At 52.4% G+C, this 16,464-nt stretch overlaps 2 protein-coding genes across 2 annotated transcripts in view; both read left to right on the top strand.

Moving 5' to 3' along the window:
• The window catches only part of LOC106146828 (keratin-associated protein 10-2-like), a 32,251-nt gene that overhangs the window by 11,592 nt on the left and 4,195 nt on the right, over window positions 1-16,464 (top strand). The window lies entirely within an intron of this gene.
• Window positions 8,712-9,527, top strand: LOC102027718 (keratin-associated protein 10-8-like). Its single transcript, XM_013505855.1, has one exon. It carries the CDS (start codon window positions 8,712-8,714, stop codon window positions 9,525-9,527), a length of 816 nt encoding a protein of 271 aa, XP_013361309.1.

Consider the following 16,464-nt stretch of genomic DNA (forward strand, 5'->3'; position numbering starts at 1 on the left):
TGTCCCTGCTCTGCCGCCCCGTGTGCAGACCCTCCTGCTGTGTGCCTGCCTCCTCCTGCTGCACCTCCTCCTGCCAGCCCAGCTGCTGCCAACCAGCCTCCTCCGTGTCCCTGCTCTGCCGCCCCGCCTGCCCCCGCCCGGCCTGCTGTGGCCTCTCCTTGGGCCAGAAGTCCAGCTGCTGAAGGAACTCTTGGAAGATCACTGCCCCCGTCCCCCTGGCCTCTTTACTATATCCTCACAGTGGCCACAGCCCCTTCTTCCAGGCCTTCCCGTGGGTGTGGTGGTCACTTGGGATCTACTCTAGGAACAGCCTCGTCTACGTGTGAAGTCCTCAGTCGTCAGTCCTGGCCCTCCCTGTGCTGTGGGCAGTGAGCCTCTGCCGCAGCTGGACGTTGCCTGGAGGCCTGGCTGCAGACAAGCCAGGCTGGGGACACTGATGGATCTGCTCTTCAGTGCTGTCCTTGAGGTCCAGAAGCGGTGTCTGTCATTGTCCTGGGGAGCCCAGCTCTTCTTCCGGGCTCTGAGCCTCTGCCCCCCAACTTTCTAATAAATCTCGCCCCTGGTGCCTCTGACCCGCTCATTCCTGTGCTCGTCCTTTGGCTGCCTAGTGGTCGCCAACCTGGCCAGCCCACGTGGCCACACCTTAACAGTGTCTTGGAAGCCTGCCATGCTGGCCATGGCATGCCCCTCAGAGGAACACAGGGCATTGTGAGCCCATGGCTTAGGGCGACTCTCTGGAGAGCCCGTTAGGCTGTGCAAGAAAGCAAGGTCACCCTTGGCTGGCACCTGGGAACTTGGATTTTAGAACAGACTCCTTGGGGACACCTCCTTCCCTCTGGCCAACTGGAGCTTGGGGACCTGCTGGCTGAGGTGCCTCCAGGACCAGCTCCTGAGAAAACCCTAGGTGCCCAGTCCCTGACAGGCTCCCTGGTGGATGTCACCCCGCAGGTCAATGCTCCTCCCTGAGGAACCTGGCCCATCCCACAGCTCCCACCAGGAAGGACACCAGAAGATGTGCCCAGCGCCCTGGACTTGACCCACACTCCCGCTCTGCCAGGGGCACCATCTCTTCCTGGGCTTGTGGGCCACCAGGCTCGGCCTCGTGCTGCAGCTTAGGGCCATGGAGCTGTCAGTCTAGTCAACGTGCACAGGTTGCAACGTCCCTGCCAGCCCACAGCCTCCTGGAGTCTCTCTGCTCTCTCTCCCCTGCTGCAGTGCCTTGGGGACATGTGTGGAAAGAGAGAACAGCAGGCAGAGGGGCCACAGGGACAGGAAGAGGAGCAACAGCTCTGGGTCTTAAGGCACAGAGATGTCCGCTCTGGCTGGTTTGGCAGCTGACAGCAGAGACCTTCATTAACACCATCTGACTGATGAAGGACTCGGATTCTGAATCAGTGATGAAAACAAATGCATAAAAGAAGCACATCATAGAGTGGGTTCCCCGTGGTCAAATGCCGTCCAAGAGGCACCTTGTCCCCCAAGATGGAGACAGCGCGAATTAAAGTGAAGTGGGGATGCAGAAACGGTTTGGTCTCATGGCACCAGGCTGCTATGGCTGTGGGCAAGGGTGTCCATTGCTCGAGCAGGCTGGTAAGGCGGGAAGCAGGCTGGTAGCCGTGGGAGCGTCCCTTGCTCTGGTCTGCACTCCTGGGAGACCCGCTGGTGTGCACAGGACAGGAGTGCAAGTCACCTGGCAGCCTCCCTGGATACGTGCTGGGTGCTGACCCTCGCCTGCCTCGCCACGCGGTGGGGGGGCAGCATGTCACAGAGGAGCCCACGGAGGAGCCCACGGAGGAGCCCAAGTGTGGGCGGCAGGAGGGACTGAGCCAGACAAAGGGATCGGAGTGGGGCTGAAGAGCCGTGTGGAGTGGAAGGAAGTCAAGTTGCGGTGGGCACCTGTGGAATAATACAGATCTGAAGGCTGAAACGCACAAAGCCACACTCCGTCTCGTGGCTGTGAACACCTCTGTTAACACTATGGGCCCTGGGAAGGACACCCACACAGCGGTTTCCTGTGCACACAGGGTGCCCCCGTGACACTGGCCCATGTGCCTAGGGCTAGGTGTGCCAAGGCGGGCGGTGGGCGTGGTGCTTGCTTTACTGTTGTCTATGCTTTTCTGTTGCTGAACTATTTTGCAATAAAAATACTATCTAGCAAGGTCAAAGGGTGTTATACGGACCATATCCTGCGACTGAGAAGAACTCGCGACAAGCAGAGAACGCTTCCTTCTGGAAATCCGAGGTGCTCTCCTGAGTGGATGGGCAAGTTAAGTGGAACCCAGACCCTCAGGAAATGAGCAAGATGCACTGAACCTCAGAGCCTGCGGGGTCTGGGTAACCAGTACTCAGAGAAAAACTCAGTCCTCAAAGATAAACAGTAGAAACCAAGCAAGATTGATAAAAACTAGATTTCAATTCAGAAAATTATACAAATTCCCCCAAAAGAAATGAACAAAAGGAACCTAACCAATTAAAAAGGAATAGGAAGCGTGCCAAATTGAAGCCCTTTAAAAAGGTCTATGAAAATACAGATGTTGGCAAATCTAAGAGAAGTAACAAAAATTAAATGTGTTGAAATAAAACAGCGGTATTTGACAGAAAAATCTTAATAATGAAATATTTAAATTGGTACAGGTTGTAGATAAAGAAAATTTTAAATTATGAGGAAAAATGTGTTGCTCAGCCAACACAACTAAAGTATAGATGAAAAGGATAAATTTATGGGAAAATATGACCACTGAAACTGAAGCAAGAAAGGGTGAAAAGATGAACACGCAGAGGGTCCCGGAGGAGCCTGAGCCGCGAGGGGCTGTCCCTGCGGCTTGGATACCAGCGTCGCACACTCGCAGACAAATCGCGGGGAGGCCCAGGAGAGTGCTCGGGTACACGCCAGCCAGGCACCTCACTCACAGTCAGGGTGCCGCTGCCAAAGGTGTTTGAGCGGGGGCAACCCACATCTAGGCGGGAGAGGAAGCCCTGGGCCTCTGCCTCCCCCGCAGGAAGATGCAGTGAAGTCCTTGTAAGGTCAGACACCAGCAAGCCGGCAGGTCCCCGCTGCTTCCTACCTCGCGTGCCTTTCCTGCCCGCCGCTGGGGCACGGAGTCCAGGCACCGTGCGGAGTGGAAGTGGGAAGTGATTGCATCTTTGTCCATTCCTGATCGCCGAGCAAGAGCCGTCGCCTTTACTCCACTGAGTACGACCCCAGCGGCAGTCTTGTTGCATACGGGGGTTTTTGAGAATTTTTGGTGATCATATGGGTCTGTCCTTCGGTTCGTTAATATGGTGTAACATATTTATTGATCTCTATATGCTGAATCACCCTTGCACGGCAGGAATAAATCTTCCTTGATCATGGTGAATGACCTATTTTATACGTGATTACATTCAGGTTGTTAGTATTTTGTTGAGAATTTTTGCATCTATATTCATGAGGAATAGCGGCATACAATTTTCTTTTCTCGTAAAGGTTCCACCAAAAAACGATTGAGCTGGGGGCATGGCTCAGTGCTAAAGCATTTGCCTGGCGTGCTTAAGGCTCTGGATTCAACCTCCACTCCCACCAAACAAACAAACAGAGCCTGTTAGCACTGATAAACATATCCAAAGAAGTGGCAGATTACAAAATCAACTACAGATATCAGTAGCATTTCTGTACATTAGCAGCAAACTATCCAAAGAAGAAATTAAGAGAACAATCCTGATTACAATAGCATAAAAATACTTAACCAAGTGAGTATTTAACCAATAAATTTAACCAAGGAAATAAAAGACTGTACATTGAAAACTGTAAAATATTGATAAAGTTGAGAAAGACACAAATTAATAGATAAATGTCCCATGTTCATGAATTGGAAGAGTTAATATCATTAAAATGCCTATGCTACCCAAAGGGATCTACAGATTCAATGTGAACCCTATGCATTTCACTCATATTTTTCAAAAAATAAGAAAAAAGAAAAAGAAAAACTGTACTAAAATTCAACTGGAATTATGAAAGTTCCTGAATAGCCTGTGCCCTATGAATAGCCTGTGAAAAGAACAAAGTATCATGTTCACTGATTTCAAAATATATTACAAAACTGTGGTCATCAAGACAGCATCATACAGGCTTTGAAACCGGCTCATTCACCAATAACACAGAATAGGAATCCCAGAAATAAGCCCTGGTAGTTACTGCGAATTGATTTCCGACAAAGGCGCTGAGAATACACAACAGGGAAATAGTTGTCTCATCAACACGTGGTGTTGGGAAAACTGTGTATCCACATGCAGAACATAAACTTGAACCCTTCCCTCACAACATTACAAAAAAATAAGCAAACGTGGGTTTAGGCCCCCAGTGCAGGACTGAAAACTCTAGAACCGCTGGAGGAAAGCAGGGAGGACACTCCACGACGGTCTGGGCAGTAATTTCCTAGGCCTCCAAAAAGGCAGGTAACAACAACAAAGATAGGCCAATGGGATGACGCTGAAGTCCCTCCCAACGGGCCACCCGGGCAGGGAGGCCTGAGGCTGAAGTCACCTGAGGCTCTGGACAGCGGGAAGGGCCGGTGTGCCCCACCTGCAGCAGCGAGTCGCAGAGACCCTCAGGGTGGGTCCCAAGTCCACGCGGCAGACAGCCTCGGCCCCACTGCAGTGACCCCGAATTCACACACTCTGAGCAGCCTTGTCCTCCACCAGCACCCACACCCCCACGTGTCTCTTGTGGTGTGCCTCAAATCTCCAACCCCGTCCAGGAGGCCCTCTGTCCCGTCTTCCGCCAACAGTGACTGTCTCTGTGTGAAATGGGCGTGAACACCATGCTTTACTCGCTTGCTTGCACTTCGCGCTCTTGCGAAGATCTCCAGGTGTAAAACTCAGGTGCCTCTCTCCTGTTAGTCAGCTCTTGTACTAATCTGACTCCCAGATCGAGCACAGGGCCTTGCAGGGAGCTAATGGGGCCCAGGGCAACCTCTCTTCCCGATGGAGGCAACTAAAAAGCTGCTGCACAGTAAAGGAAACCATGAACAGAGCAGGAAGACAGTCTACAGACGGGGAGGAAATATTTATAAATCATACACCCAGTGAGAGGCTAACATCAGGACACTGGAGGAGCTGGAACGATTCAAGAGTAACAGGTCCTCTGAGTAAAACCTGGGAAGGCTACCTGAATAATCGTCGCTTAGAGGACCTAGGAATGGCCAATGGGTATGTGGAAAAGTCCTCACTAATCCTCAGGGACATGTGAGTCCAAACCCTGTGAGTCATCACCTGACATCTGTTAGCATGGCTGCTGTCAGTCTCGAAAGGTGACAGGTATCACGTGGCAAGGACGCAGGGAAGAGGGAGCCCTGGTACAGAGTCGGTAGGGATGTACTCGAGAGCAGTCACCTTGCAGAATGTTGCGGCGGGTCATAAAAACTAAAAGCAGAACTAGCGTTTGAGCTCATGGACCCAGCTCTGGGAATTCTGCTCTAACTGGATCTCCAGTGTTCCCAAGGCCCGGGGACCCAGCCTGCTGGAAGGAGGTGGCATGTTAAAGAGGGGCCCGCTAGAGGTGGGCATGTCCTGAAAGGAGACGCTGGTCTTGGGCTCCTTCCTCTCCTTGATTTCTGCTGTGATGAGGAGAGGGGGTTTGCTCTGCCGCTGCCCACTAGGATGAGGTCCCCACGACCGGCCCAAAGCAATGGGCTGGAACCACCAAAGAACCCTTGCTCTTTATGAGCCAGCTGTCTCTGAGAGTTTGTTACAGTCACATAAAGCTGACTGACATAACATCCAAAAGAACGGAAATTGCTCTGTGAAGGAGGCTCTGCACCTCCGTGTTTACTGCAGCACTCCTCGTGACAGTGAGGAGGAAGCGATTCAGAGTCCCTCGGCGATGGATGGATGAAGAAAATATGGCGCGTATCCGTGGTGGAATAAATACAATGCGACCTCAACGGAGAAATTTGACAATGCAGAGGGACCTGAAGGTCAGTGAGTGAAATAAGCCAGGAGAAGGCAAACAGGGAGGAAGTAGCATAGGGAAGAGGAGACAGGATGGGATGGAGGACCCCCTGCAGTTAGTACTGATGGACTGTTTATCTCAGAATTGCCTGCAAAATAGACTTCTAACATCCTCACCACAGGAAAGATAAATTGGTGAGATGATATGTTACTAGCCTGAGGTACTTTCTGCGATGTAGACGTAGATCAAAACATCACACTGTGCCCCATCAGTGTGCACAGTTGTTCATCTGTTAATGTAACACTAAGTAAGAAGTAGGAAAATAAAATGAACACAAAGACCTAGAAGCACATGTAGGAGAACGTTTCATGAGATCATGCGTTGGCAAAGACTTTGGACACAGGATGCAAACCATAAAAGAGAAAATTAGTAAGCTGGATTTTATTGAGATCGAGAGCCCCGAGTCATCAGAAGGTGACAGGAATACCACGGTGCACCCACAAGAGTGCCTCAGGTCAGAGAGGCAACGAGGTCCACGGAGGAGTGAGCCGCCCCTGCCCCCGCCCCTCCCCGCGAGCTGGGCGGAGCTGGAGCAGCACAATCACTCTGGAGACGTGGCCATCACTTCCCTTAAACACACAACATCCATGACCTGAACGCCCCACTCCAGGCCCCAGGAGAAGCCAAGTCTCACCTCCCCACGCCCAGGGAGGCTTCCTACCAGCCACTGACAGTCGACCAAACCCCTTGTGCTGGGGCCGCACCACCGCTGCACACACACAATGAACGCCTCGTGTCAGGATATGTAATACATTGCAAAAAGAACTAGAAATACACATAAACACTTAAAAATAAAATAAGCAAATGACTCGAACAGGCCCTTTAAGAAAAGCTATCCAGAGGATCAATGAAGAGCTCTAGTCATCAATATGCAGATTACGTAACAGGAGCTATTCCCACTTGCCTTCCCAAATGGATAAGATCATAAAAGACTGACGGCATCTCATTTTGTAAAGATATAGAATGACTGGGATTCATGAAATTGGCTGGTGGGGTTTTTTTGGTACCAGGGATCAAACTCAGGGCTTTGCACTTGCCAGGCAGGCGCTTATGCCGATGAGCTAAATCCCAGGCCCTGACTAGCAGGAATTTGAATTTCTCTAAAAAGTTGTCAGGCAGTAGATGCTCAACTAAACATATACCTGTTGTGTGACCCAGCAATTCCATTTTTGGCTGTAGATGAAGAGAAATTAGTAAATACACCCACCAAGAAAATGGACAACAACTTTATAGCAACAGAATTACCCTTGCCCCAAATCTGAAACAATCTAAACCCCCAGCACTGGGAAAAAGAAGGGATAAAAACCGTACGATATGGATTAGTGCAATTGTTCACAGCACAGGAAAAAACCAAGCGAATGAGCCACATTTGCCTCACAGTGCTTTGTACAGACATCTCCCAGAGCAGAGGAGCCCAGGCCTCACAGGACGTGAGGACAGAGGCAGCGGGGAGAGGCTGGGAGAGACCGCACAGGCACGCGAGGACTCTGGAAACGTCCCGAACCTCCATCGAGGCACTGTAAGGGAACATGTCTCCAGGACTAAGCCAGCCAAGCTATCGACCAAGTCAAGGACCATAGTGAGGGAGGCTGGGGGTGCATCTATATTTGGGCAGTGGGTGGGGAGCCGCTGCAGAGATGCCCCAGAACACAGGGGTCTAGCAGCGAGGTTCACAAAAAGGAAGAGAAGCTGACCGGTTCCCTGTGGACAGAGCTCAGAGATGACATCGGCTTGTTTGGGGAGGATTTAATGATACAGGGAAAACGAAGTGAACAAACAGGAGCCGTTGTTAGCTCCCTGAGGGGAGGACGCAAACACCAGGTGCACAAGCAGGGAAATGAATTCTGGCTCCGCTCTGCAGACTCAGCCACCGGCTTTATTCACCCGATAAAAACAACATGGATGCTGAGCTCCAACCTAACCAAACACTGAGGATGGGAAGAGAGCTCTTCGTGAGGCTGGCGGTGAGCCCAGGAAAGCACTGTCCCCCACAGACCAGATCGTCTCCAAGACAGGAAACTCCATGGTCATAGGGGCCGTGTTGTTTAGTATTTGTGACATAAACAGGGTGGGTAAGAATGGCATCCAGAAGCCGGGTATGGTGGCGCACGCCCGTAATCCCAGTACTCAGGAGGCTGAGGCAGGAGGGTCATTGCAAGTTGGAGACCAGCCTGGGCTACAAAGTGAGCTCAAGGCCAGTCTGAACTGACCTTTTGCGTAGCAAAACCCTGTCTCAAATAGACAAAAAAAAAGGAAAGAGAAAAAAAAGAATGGGGTCCAGGAGGGGCGTCTGGAGCAGTTCTCCCGGTCGGGTGCCCTGGCCAGTCAGCAGTTGGGGTGGTGGCAGGAGCGTGGAGGGGGTGATCCATGGAGGCACATCAGGTGGCAGCGGGAGAGAATCAGCAGAGGGCGCCAGAGGCGAGCTGTCCCTGAGCACGCTCGGGGGCGGTCACCTTCACGACACAGCGCAGCTCCCAGCATTCGCCCTCAGCTGCACACATGGGGTCCTGGGCACAGCCGCAGTCAGGGCTCACAGCAAGTCATGGGGCAGGGCTACCAGGAGACAAAGCTGAGCAACAACAAGGAAGGGGAAGAGAGGAACTCCACGAGGGGAACGCCAGGCGGGGTATAAAGCCGCAGAGCCCCGAGCACCTCCCACAGCACAGGCACACTCACACGCACTCACACACACACAGGCACTTGCCCCCTCCACAGCTCCAGCATGGCCGACAGCTGCTGTACCAGGACATGTGTCATTGCCGCCTCCACCCTCTCCATCTGCTCCAGCGACCTGGGGAGAGGCAGCCGGGTCTGCACACCCATTGCTTGCAGTGACACCTGGCAGGTGGACAATGGTCAGGAGAGCTGCTGCGAGCCCCCCTGCTGCGCCCCCAGCTGCTGCCAGCCCAGCTGCTGTGCCCCAGCCCCCTGCCTGAGCCTCATCTGCACCCCATGCTGCCAGTCAGGCTGCACCAGCTCCTGCACGCCCACGTGCTGCCAGCAGTCCAGCTGCCAGCCGGCTTGCTGCTCCTCCTCCTGCCAGCCGTCCTGCTGCGTGCCCGCCTGCTGCACACCCGTCTGCTGCACACCTGTCTGCTGCAAACCTGTCTGCTGCACTCCTGTCTGCTCAGGCACCTCCTCCTCCTGCTGCCAGCAGTCTAGCTGCCAGCTGACTTGCTGCTCTTGCTCTCCCTGCCAGTCATCCTGCTGCACACCTGCCTGCTGCACACCTGTGTGCTGCAAGCCTGTCTGCTGCACACCTGTCTGTTGCAAGCCTGTGTGCTGCACACCTGTCTGCTGCAGGCCAGTTTCCTGCACACCCGCCTGCTCAGGCACCTCCTCCTCCTGCTGCCAGCAGTCTAGCTGCCAGCCTGCATGCTGCTCCTGCTCCCCCTGCCAGCCGTCCTGCTGCATATCCATCTGCTGCAAGCCTGTCTACTGCAAGCCCTCCTGCTCCTCCGTGTCCCTGCTCTGCCGCCCCGCCTGCCCCCGCCCGGCCTGCTGTGGCCTCTCCTTGGGCCAGAAGTCCTGCTGCTGATTTGCTAATTAGCCTTCTCCCAAAAGGGGCAGCAGGCTCAGGTCCTGCCACTCTCAGCCCCTGGATGCCCCTGAACTCACTGCCAGCACACAGCACAATGCAGTCGCAGAGTAGGACCAGTCCTTCCCCTCCCTCAGCATCCCATCCCCTGCGGGCACCTGAGGCTCTCCCCCTGCCCCTCCTACCCCGTTCTTGGCTGATGGGGTGTCATCTCCCCATGCTGGCCCTCAGCCACATTCCTCCTCGGGTGAGTGGGGCTCTTAAACTCAACAGTGTCACTGCTGGTCTCTGAGCACCAATAAAGCCTCTGCTGCCCATGCCCGCTCTCTGTGATGATGGCACATGGGCTGGGAGGGACAGAGGCCCGGTCCGGGCTCTGGACACTGGCCCATGGGCCCTCTGGCTTCTGCATGTGACCTGGATGCCCCATCCCCTCATTTGTGCCTCTGTTGGCCCCTGGCCAACTCTGCTGGTCTGTAGAGACCAGGGACCATCCCATGGGCATTGCCCTGCTCTGAGGAACATCTACCTCATGCAAATGACACCACACTGCCCAGGGTCAAGGGGTCAAGAGGTGACCTGGCCACAGCTCAGCTGGAGGGGGCAGACCAGGGAGGTGCTGGCCTCCACTGGCCCGGGACCCAAGGGTGCTCCATGGGAAGTGGGAGGCTGTCCTGGGCTATGGTCCACGTACTCAAAATTGCCCAGCATTCAGCATGCACAGGACAAAGATGCAGTCCCACCTGCAGGCCGGGGTGGGGACAGGGAATGGCACAAGAACCCAGAATGCGGCAGGAACGTGACATGGGGCACATGTGAGGACGTGTGTCCAGGTGCATTTCCACCACCCTGAGTGAATCTGAGGGCTCTATCCGGAACTACAATAGCAGAGCAGAGGCTATGGCCAGGTGACCCTCACTGCGCTGCCCACGAGGGGTCCCGAGAGAGCTTCACAGCAGTGGGGTGTCACAGCACGCAGTGTGGACCTCACAGGGCGCTCTCCTTGCCATCTGAGTGGGGAACACGTGTCACTGTGGTCACCCTCAAGGTGCACGGCTCTTCAGTGAGATCCGGGCAGCATGGGGGTCGCATCAGAACCTCAGTTTGACTGTTACAGGTGACCCCACGAGTGTGTCCTCACCATGCATCTACTGGCACAAGTGCCAGTCTTCTTGCTGCGGGCCTCCCAGGAGTGGAACTTCCTGAGTAAGGTTGCAGCTTTCTCTCCTGCCCAGTGCTGACCGTGCCCCCAGAGGACCGGCCCCCATCATCCCTGCCCAGAGCGACGCTGTAGAAACACTGGAGCAGGCGCGCCTGAGGGCCTGTCCTGCCAAAGACACAGAAACTGGCAACAAACAAACAACAAAAACCTTGGCAACTTATCTGCACTGTGCAGAACATTCCCTGGGTCAGGAGTCTGTGGTAACGGTCCATATTAGGAGCCCCGAAGCCCAGCAGGAGGGCAGAGGGGTCTAGGGAGTGGAGCTTCCCCTGTATTCACAGCGGCTCCAAGGCTTCCATCACTCACTGCTGAGCTCCGCCTCCTTGATATCCCCGGTGAGACTGGATTCTCAGAGGAACAAGAACCCTACTGTGACCTGTGAGGGGTCTAGACCGTGCACTCCTTCTGAGAAGCTAACTCTGAAAACACTTTGTGGCCGTGGAAAAATTACCTTCCAAGAAATGCATTCCTGGTGCTAAAAGGGTGAGGACACTGCATTACAGAGAGGGAACAGTTAAGCCAGAATAAACCAGCAGACCCAGCAGGCTCTGAGGCATTTCTGCCATCCTCCCCCACCTGTCCTAGCTGGATGTGGACCTGAGGACAACAGTGCAGGTCCTGGGGTGGGGCTGGTGCCGGGGGAGCAGCTGGACATTATTTCCAAGGAGTGCGGCCATCTCTTGTGGTGAGCCTGGAGTCCCTGAGGGACCACACAGCCGCCGGACTTAGTGTCTCCTCACTTAGGCCTCGCTCGCAATGTAGAAGTCGGCACACAGAGTGTCGGTCAGAACCCTGAAGATGAAAGTGCTCACCAGCACCACCACGGCCCACCGTGTCAGCTGGGAGAACAACAGGGACTGCGAAAGCCTGGGAGGAAAAGTGGTGCATGAGCTGTTTGGGGAAACAAGGTCTTGGAAAGATGCTGCCCATTTCAGCAAGTCTAAAAGGCCACACAGAAGGCCAAGGAGGACACATGCTCAGAAAAGCCCTGAGCAGCTCTCAATGCTCCTCTGGGGCTGAAATTCAAGCTCTGAGCAATCAGGAAACAAAGACATGAGCAGATGAGGTCAGAGCAGGAAGTGAAGGCAGAGCGAGAGGTGAAGAGGAAGGCAGACATAAACTGTCCTGCTAGAGTGGAGCATGTGCACAACACAAAAATACACTCAGAGCCCAAGGAAAAAGAAGCCCAGAGAAACATATTTTTGCATGTGGTTGTGTTAGTCAGCTTTGTGTCACTGTGACAAAATACCTCAGGTAAACAGCTTGTAGGGAGGAAAGGTTTATAGTGGCTCCCAATTTCAGAAATTTCACTCCATGGTTGTCTGCCTGTTGGTTGCACCTGAAATGAACAAAACATCCCAGTGTGAGTGTGCAGTAGACGAGCTGTCACCTCAGGGCAGCTGGGGAGCAGCAGAGAAACAGGAAGAGGGTGGGGGTCCCCATGTCCCCATCAAAGGCACAGCAAAGTGACCTGACTCTTCCCAGAAGTGCCGGCTCTGTTGGTCTAAAGAAGGGCAAGGGCCATCACATTGGCATCGTCTGGCTCCCACCTGCACCCTCTCCATGTGGATGATGCCACACTCCCCAGAGCTTAGGAGTTGTGGGGTGACCTGGCCGCATTTGAGCAGGAGGTGGGAGACACTGGCCTCAGCTGGACCCGGCCCAAGGGTGCTCCACAGCAAAGGACGGGCATTCTGGACGATGGTCCATGTACTCCACACCACCCCATATGCACCACACTTAGGACAAGATGCGGCTTTGGAGCCCCGAAGTGCAGGCTGGCATGGGGTGGGGGATGGTGGCAGAAGCCCAGAGTGGTGATAGAACAGGCCCATGCATGGGGGACACATGATCACAGGTGTCCAGGTGTGGCCAGGCAAGTGTGGTCCCCCCACATCTGTGTGAATCTGAGGGCTCTGTCCTTGGCTACAATGGCAGAGCAAAGGCCACAGCCAGGTGACAGTCACTGAATTGCCCATGAGGCATCCCTGTGTGCTTCATGACAGTAGGGGTGTGGCTGCACATACAACAGGGACCTCATAGAGTCCTCTCTGCCATCTGAGGAGGGAACACATGCCACTGTGGTCACCTTTGCCAAGCTGCACAGCTCTCCAAAGTGATGCCACCTGGAGATGTCCTAGACTACCAAAAACTGAGAGATTCTGGTCAGAGCTCAGAAGACCACAGCTCTCACCTGGGCAACACTGAGAGACAACATGGAAATTTGTTTTGACTGTTTCAGGTGACACCGTGGTGAGGGTACCCACTCTTAGGGGATAAATCTCAATATCAGCCAAAGCCTCAAGTGCACAGAAGCAGGACTTGCGGAAGGTGATTGGATTGTGGGGCTCAGAGCTGACTTGCTTTGAAGAGGGGCGTCTGGTAAGAGAGGGGGAACCATGAGGTGAGCAGCTGTTCCTTTGCTGCGCCCCTCACCTGGGTTGCCCTGTCTTGGAGGCAGCCAACTGTGGACCAAAACCTCTGTGAACTGTGAGCCAAGATAGACCTCTCCTCCTTTAAGTTGTGGGTGTTGCATATTGTGTTTCAGTGACCAGAAAGCACCTGAGACAGATTTTGGTACTGGGAAAGTTGGGGTGTGGCTCTGACTGCCCCTGACCATTTGGTTCAGAAGATTTTGGCAAGACAGGAGTTTGTTCAAGACAGGAGTTTGGAAAGGTATGAAGATGCCACCTGGAGATGTCCTAGAATACTATAAACTGAGAGATTCTGGTCTGAGCTCAGAAGACCAGAACACTCATAGAAATGCAGATAGTAAAGACCAGGCTCCGGAGAGGTTGGTTGGGAATAAGAACCCCATTTCTTTTTGGACTCATAACCATGTGTGTTATGCTCTAACAAAAAGAAAACCTGTCCACATTTTGCTCATGTCCTCAAGTCTGGTGGATGACTACAATTTAAGGCAGCGAACTAATTAATCTGCAGAGGAAATTTCCTGGCAACCCAATTTTCAGTCTTTGACAGAGTTACTGTTGGGGGCTTCAGCCCACTCCACACTGAGAATCAAGAGCGAACAGTATAGCTGAGGGATTGTGAAAGTTCTGAATTTCACCAGAAAGGAAGCTCCTGTAAAGTTGGGCCTGTAAAGTTGAAGCAGAGGAGAGCTGAAAAGATTAGAATTAAAAAGAAGAGAGGAACTTTGAATCAGTACAATAGGAAGGATGCCTTGAGGGCATCAGAGGAAACAGCAAGACCCTACCAACCAGCCTACAAAAGTGAAAACCTTCTTTGCAAAGAGAGCACTGAGGCACCATGTTAGAGAATGGCCTCATAGGGAATTGGTTCCCCAGGACTGAATTAATAGTGCTCTGCATCCAGGCACTCAGAGACATCTGCAGCCATGATCCAAGGGGGCCCAGCTACTCCACAAGAGGGATGCAGACCTTGGCATTGTGTATGTGGTGCTGGTTTTATGAGGATGTAGAATGCAAGAGTTGTGAGGTTATGGAGGCTTCCACCCAGATTTCATCCTTCTTTTCTCATTGTTTTATTTTCCCTTCCTTCTTTCCCCCCCTCCCTTTTCCTGGTTCCCCTTTCATTTTGGACAATTTCTCATGGGCAGGATAGAAGCCATGAGAACTACAACTACCAGAAATGTTATAGCCACAAGACCATGCAAGCTATTTGGAGTTCACATCTCATTGCTACAGAATGCCCTAGGAACTGGATATGGCTGTCAGATTTAGCATTTGCCATGCTGTGTTTGGTCTTGCTTTGATCCTGTTGCTTTTTATCTCCCTGCTTCTCCCTTGTGGAATAGAACTGTTTACCTTTCATCAATGTATTTTGAAAGTATTTAACATTCTTTTTAATTTTACAAGCTGATAGTTCACAGTTTGCCTTAAGTCTCAACGGAGCTTTGGACTTGGACTTTTCAATAATGCTGAAACTGTTCAGATGCTGGAAACTCTTAGAGATGGACTAAACAAATTTAACATAAAGAGATGTGTATAAGTCTTTTGGGGCTAGGGAGAAAATGATATAATTTATGTATGGCTGTTCCTCTAAACCTCATTAACTCAAAGATGGGGATTTTGGGTTATGGGGTGGTATAGCTAACTTGCTGTTAGGAGGGAAGGTTGGTTAGAAGAAGTGCGTCACTGTGGGTGTAAGCTCACGACTCCCTTGATATCCCCCCTCACTTTCTGGTCCCCACTTGAAGAGAAGCTTGTCCTCCATTCCCTCGCTGTAATGCTGCCCTTTGTTGGAGCCAGCTATGAACTAAAACCTTTAGTCCAAATAAGCCTCCAAAACTGTTAGTCCAAATAAGCCTCCCTCCTTTACCTTCTATCATGTCTCAGTGAAAACAAAGTAACTAAAACACCAACCATGCACCCCTGGCCAAAAAAGTTATCCACAGCTCACGGGCACTCTTCCCAATTCTCCCTCTTGAGAGTGACATCAGAGGAAGCAGTGGGAGCAAGGATGCAAGAAGGTCTGTCATGCCAGAGAGACACAGCACTGGGAAACAGAGAGAGAGACAGAGAGACAGAGAGAGACAGACAGAGAGAGAGAGAGAGAGAGAGAGAGAGAGAGAGAGAGAGAGAGAGAGAATCCAAGACCAAAAATTCGAGGATCTGGCAATGCTTTCTGAACTGTGGAAAACACTCCCCAGGTCAGGGGTCCCTGGTGAAAACCCCCTGGCAGATTAGGAGCTGGCTGGCTCAGCAGGAAGGGAGCAGTGGTCTTGGGAGTGAAGTTTCATCTGCATTCACAGCTTCTCCCACCACCCCCATCACTCCCTGAGCTCTGCCTCCTGTGATACCAGCAGCGGTGTGGAATTCTCACAGGAGAGAACCCGACTGTGAACTGTGACTCTGAGATTCTGGGTTGTGCGCTTCTCATGAGAATCTAGTCTGGAACCCCCTTTCAGACATGGAAAAAGTGTCTTCCTTGAGGCACATCCCTGGTCTGAAGAGGGTGAGGATGGTGGCAGTACCAGAAAGGCACAATGAAGCCCAAATCAGCATCTGGGCCCAGAAGGGCTCTGGAGAATTTCTGCTCCCAACTGCCTGCTGCCCGAGCTAGACATGGGCTTGGGGTCTGATACCAAGTGGGGTAAGAGGACCTTAATTACAAGAAAATATGATTATTTCTTGATGAATGTGGGGTGGCCTGAAGGACCAACAGAAATGGCCTGCCTTGATTTCTCCAAACTCAAGACTTGCTTGAGGTGTAGAAGTAGCTACAAAGAGAGTACTTGTCAGGAAACTTAAAGATGAATGAGCTAGTCATCACCACCAAGGGCAAAGGATGTCAGATTGGGGGAAATGGACCCCTTAAAAGCCTAAGAACAGCTGGTGGATGAGGCGCTTTAGGGAATAAGGTCTTTGATTCTGCACATTTCTGGAATCTAATAGATCACACACATGCCCAATGAGGATACAGTCTCAAAAAACCCCTGAGTAGCTCTCATAATCGCCTGGGCTGACCCTCAAGCTCTGAACAAGCAGGAAATGAAGACATAAGCAGGAAGTGGGGTGTGAGCAGGAAGTGGAGCTGTGAGCAAGAAGTGAAGTGGGAGCAGGAAGTGAAGGCAGAACAGGAGGCAAAAGGAAAGGCTGCTAGAGTTGGGGTGTGCTCAACATACAAACACAATCAGGGAAAAAAAATAAACCCAGAAAAAAATACTTCTGGATGCAGTTGTGTGAGCCAGCTTTCCGTCACTGTGACAAAATACCTCAGGTAAACAACCTA

Source organism: Chinchilla lanigera, unplaced genomic scaffold, assembly GCF_000276665.1.
Source record: "Chinchilla lanigera isolate Chin_1 unplaced genomic scaffold, ChiLan1.0 scaffold00006, whole genome shotgun sequence".
Taxonomy (NCBI): Eukaryota; Metazoa; Chordata; class Mammalia; order Rodentia; family Chinchillidae; genus Chinchilla; species Chinchilla lanigera.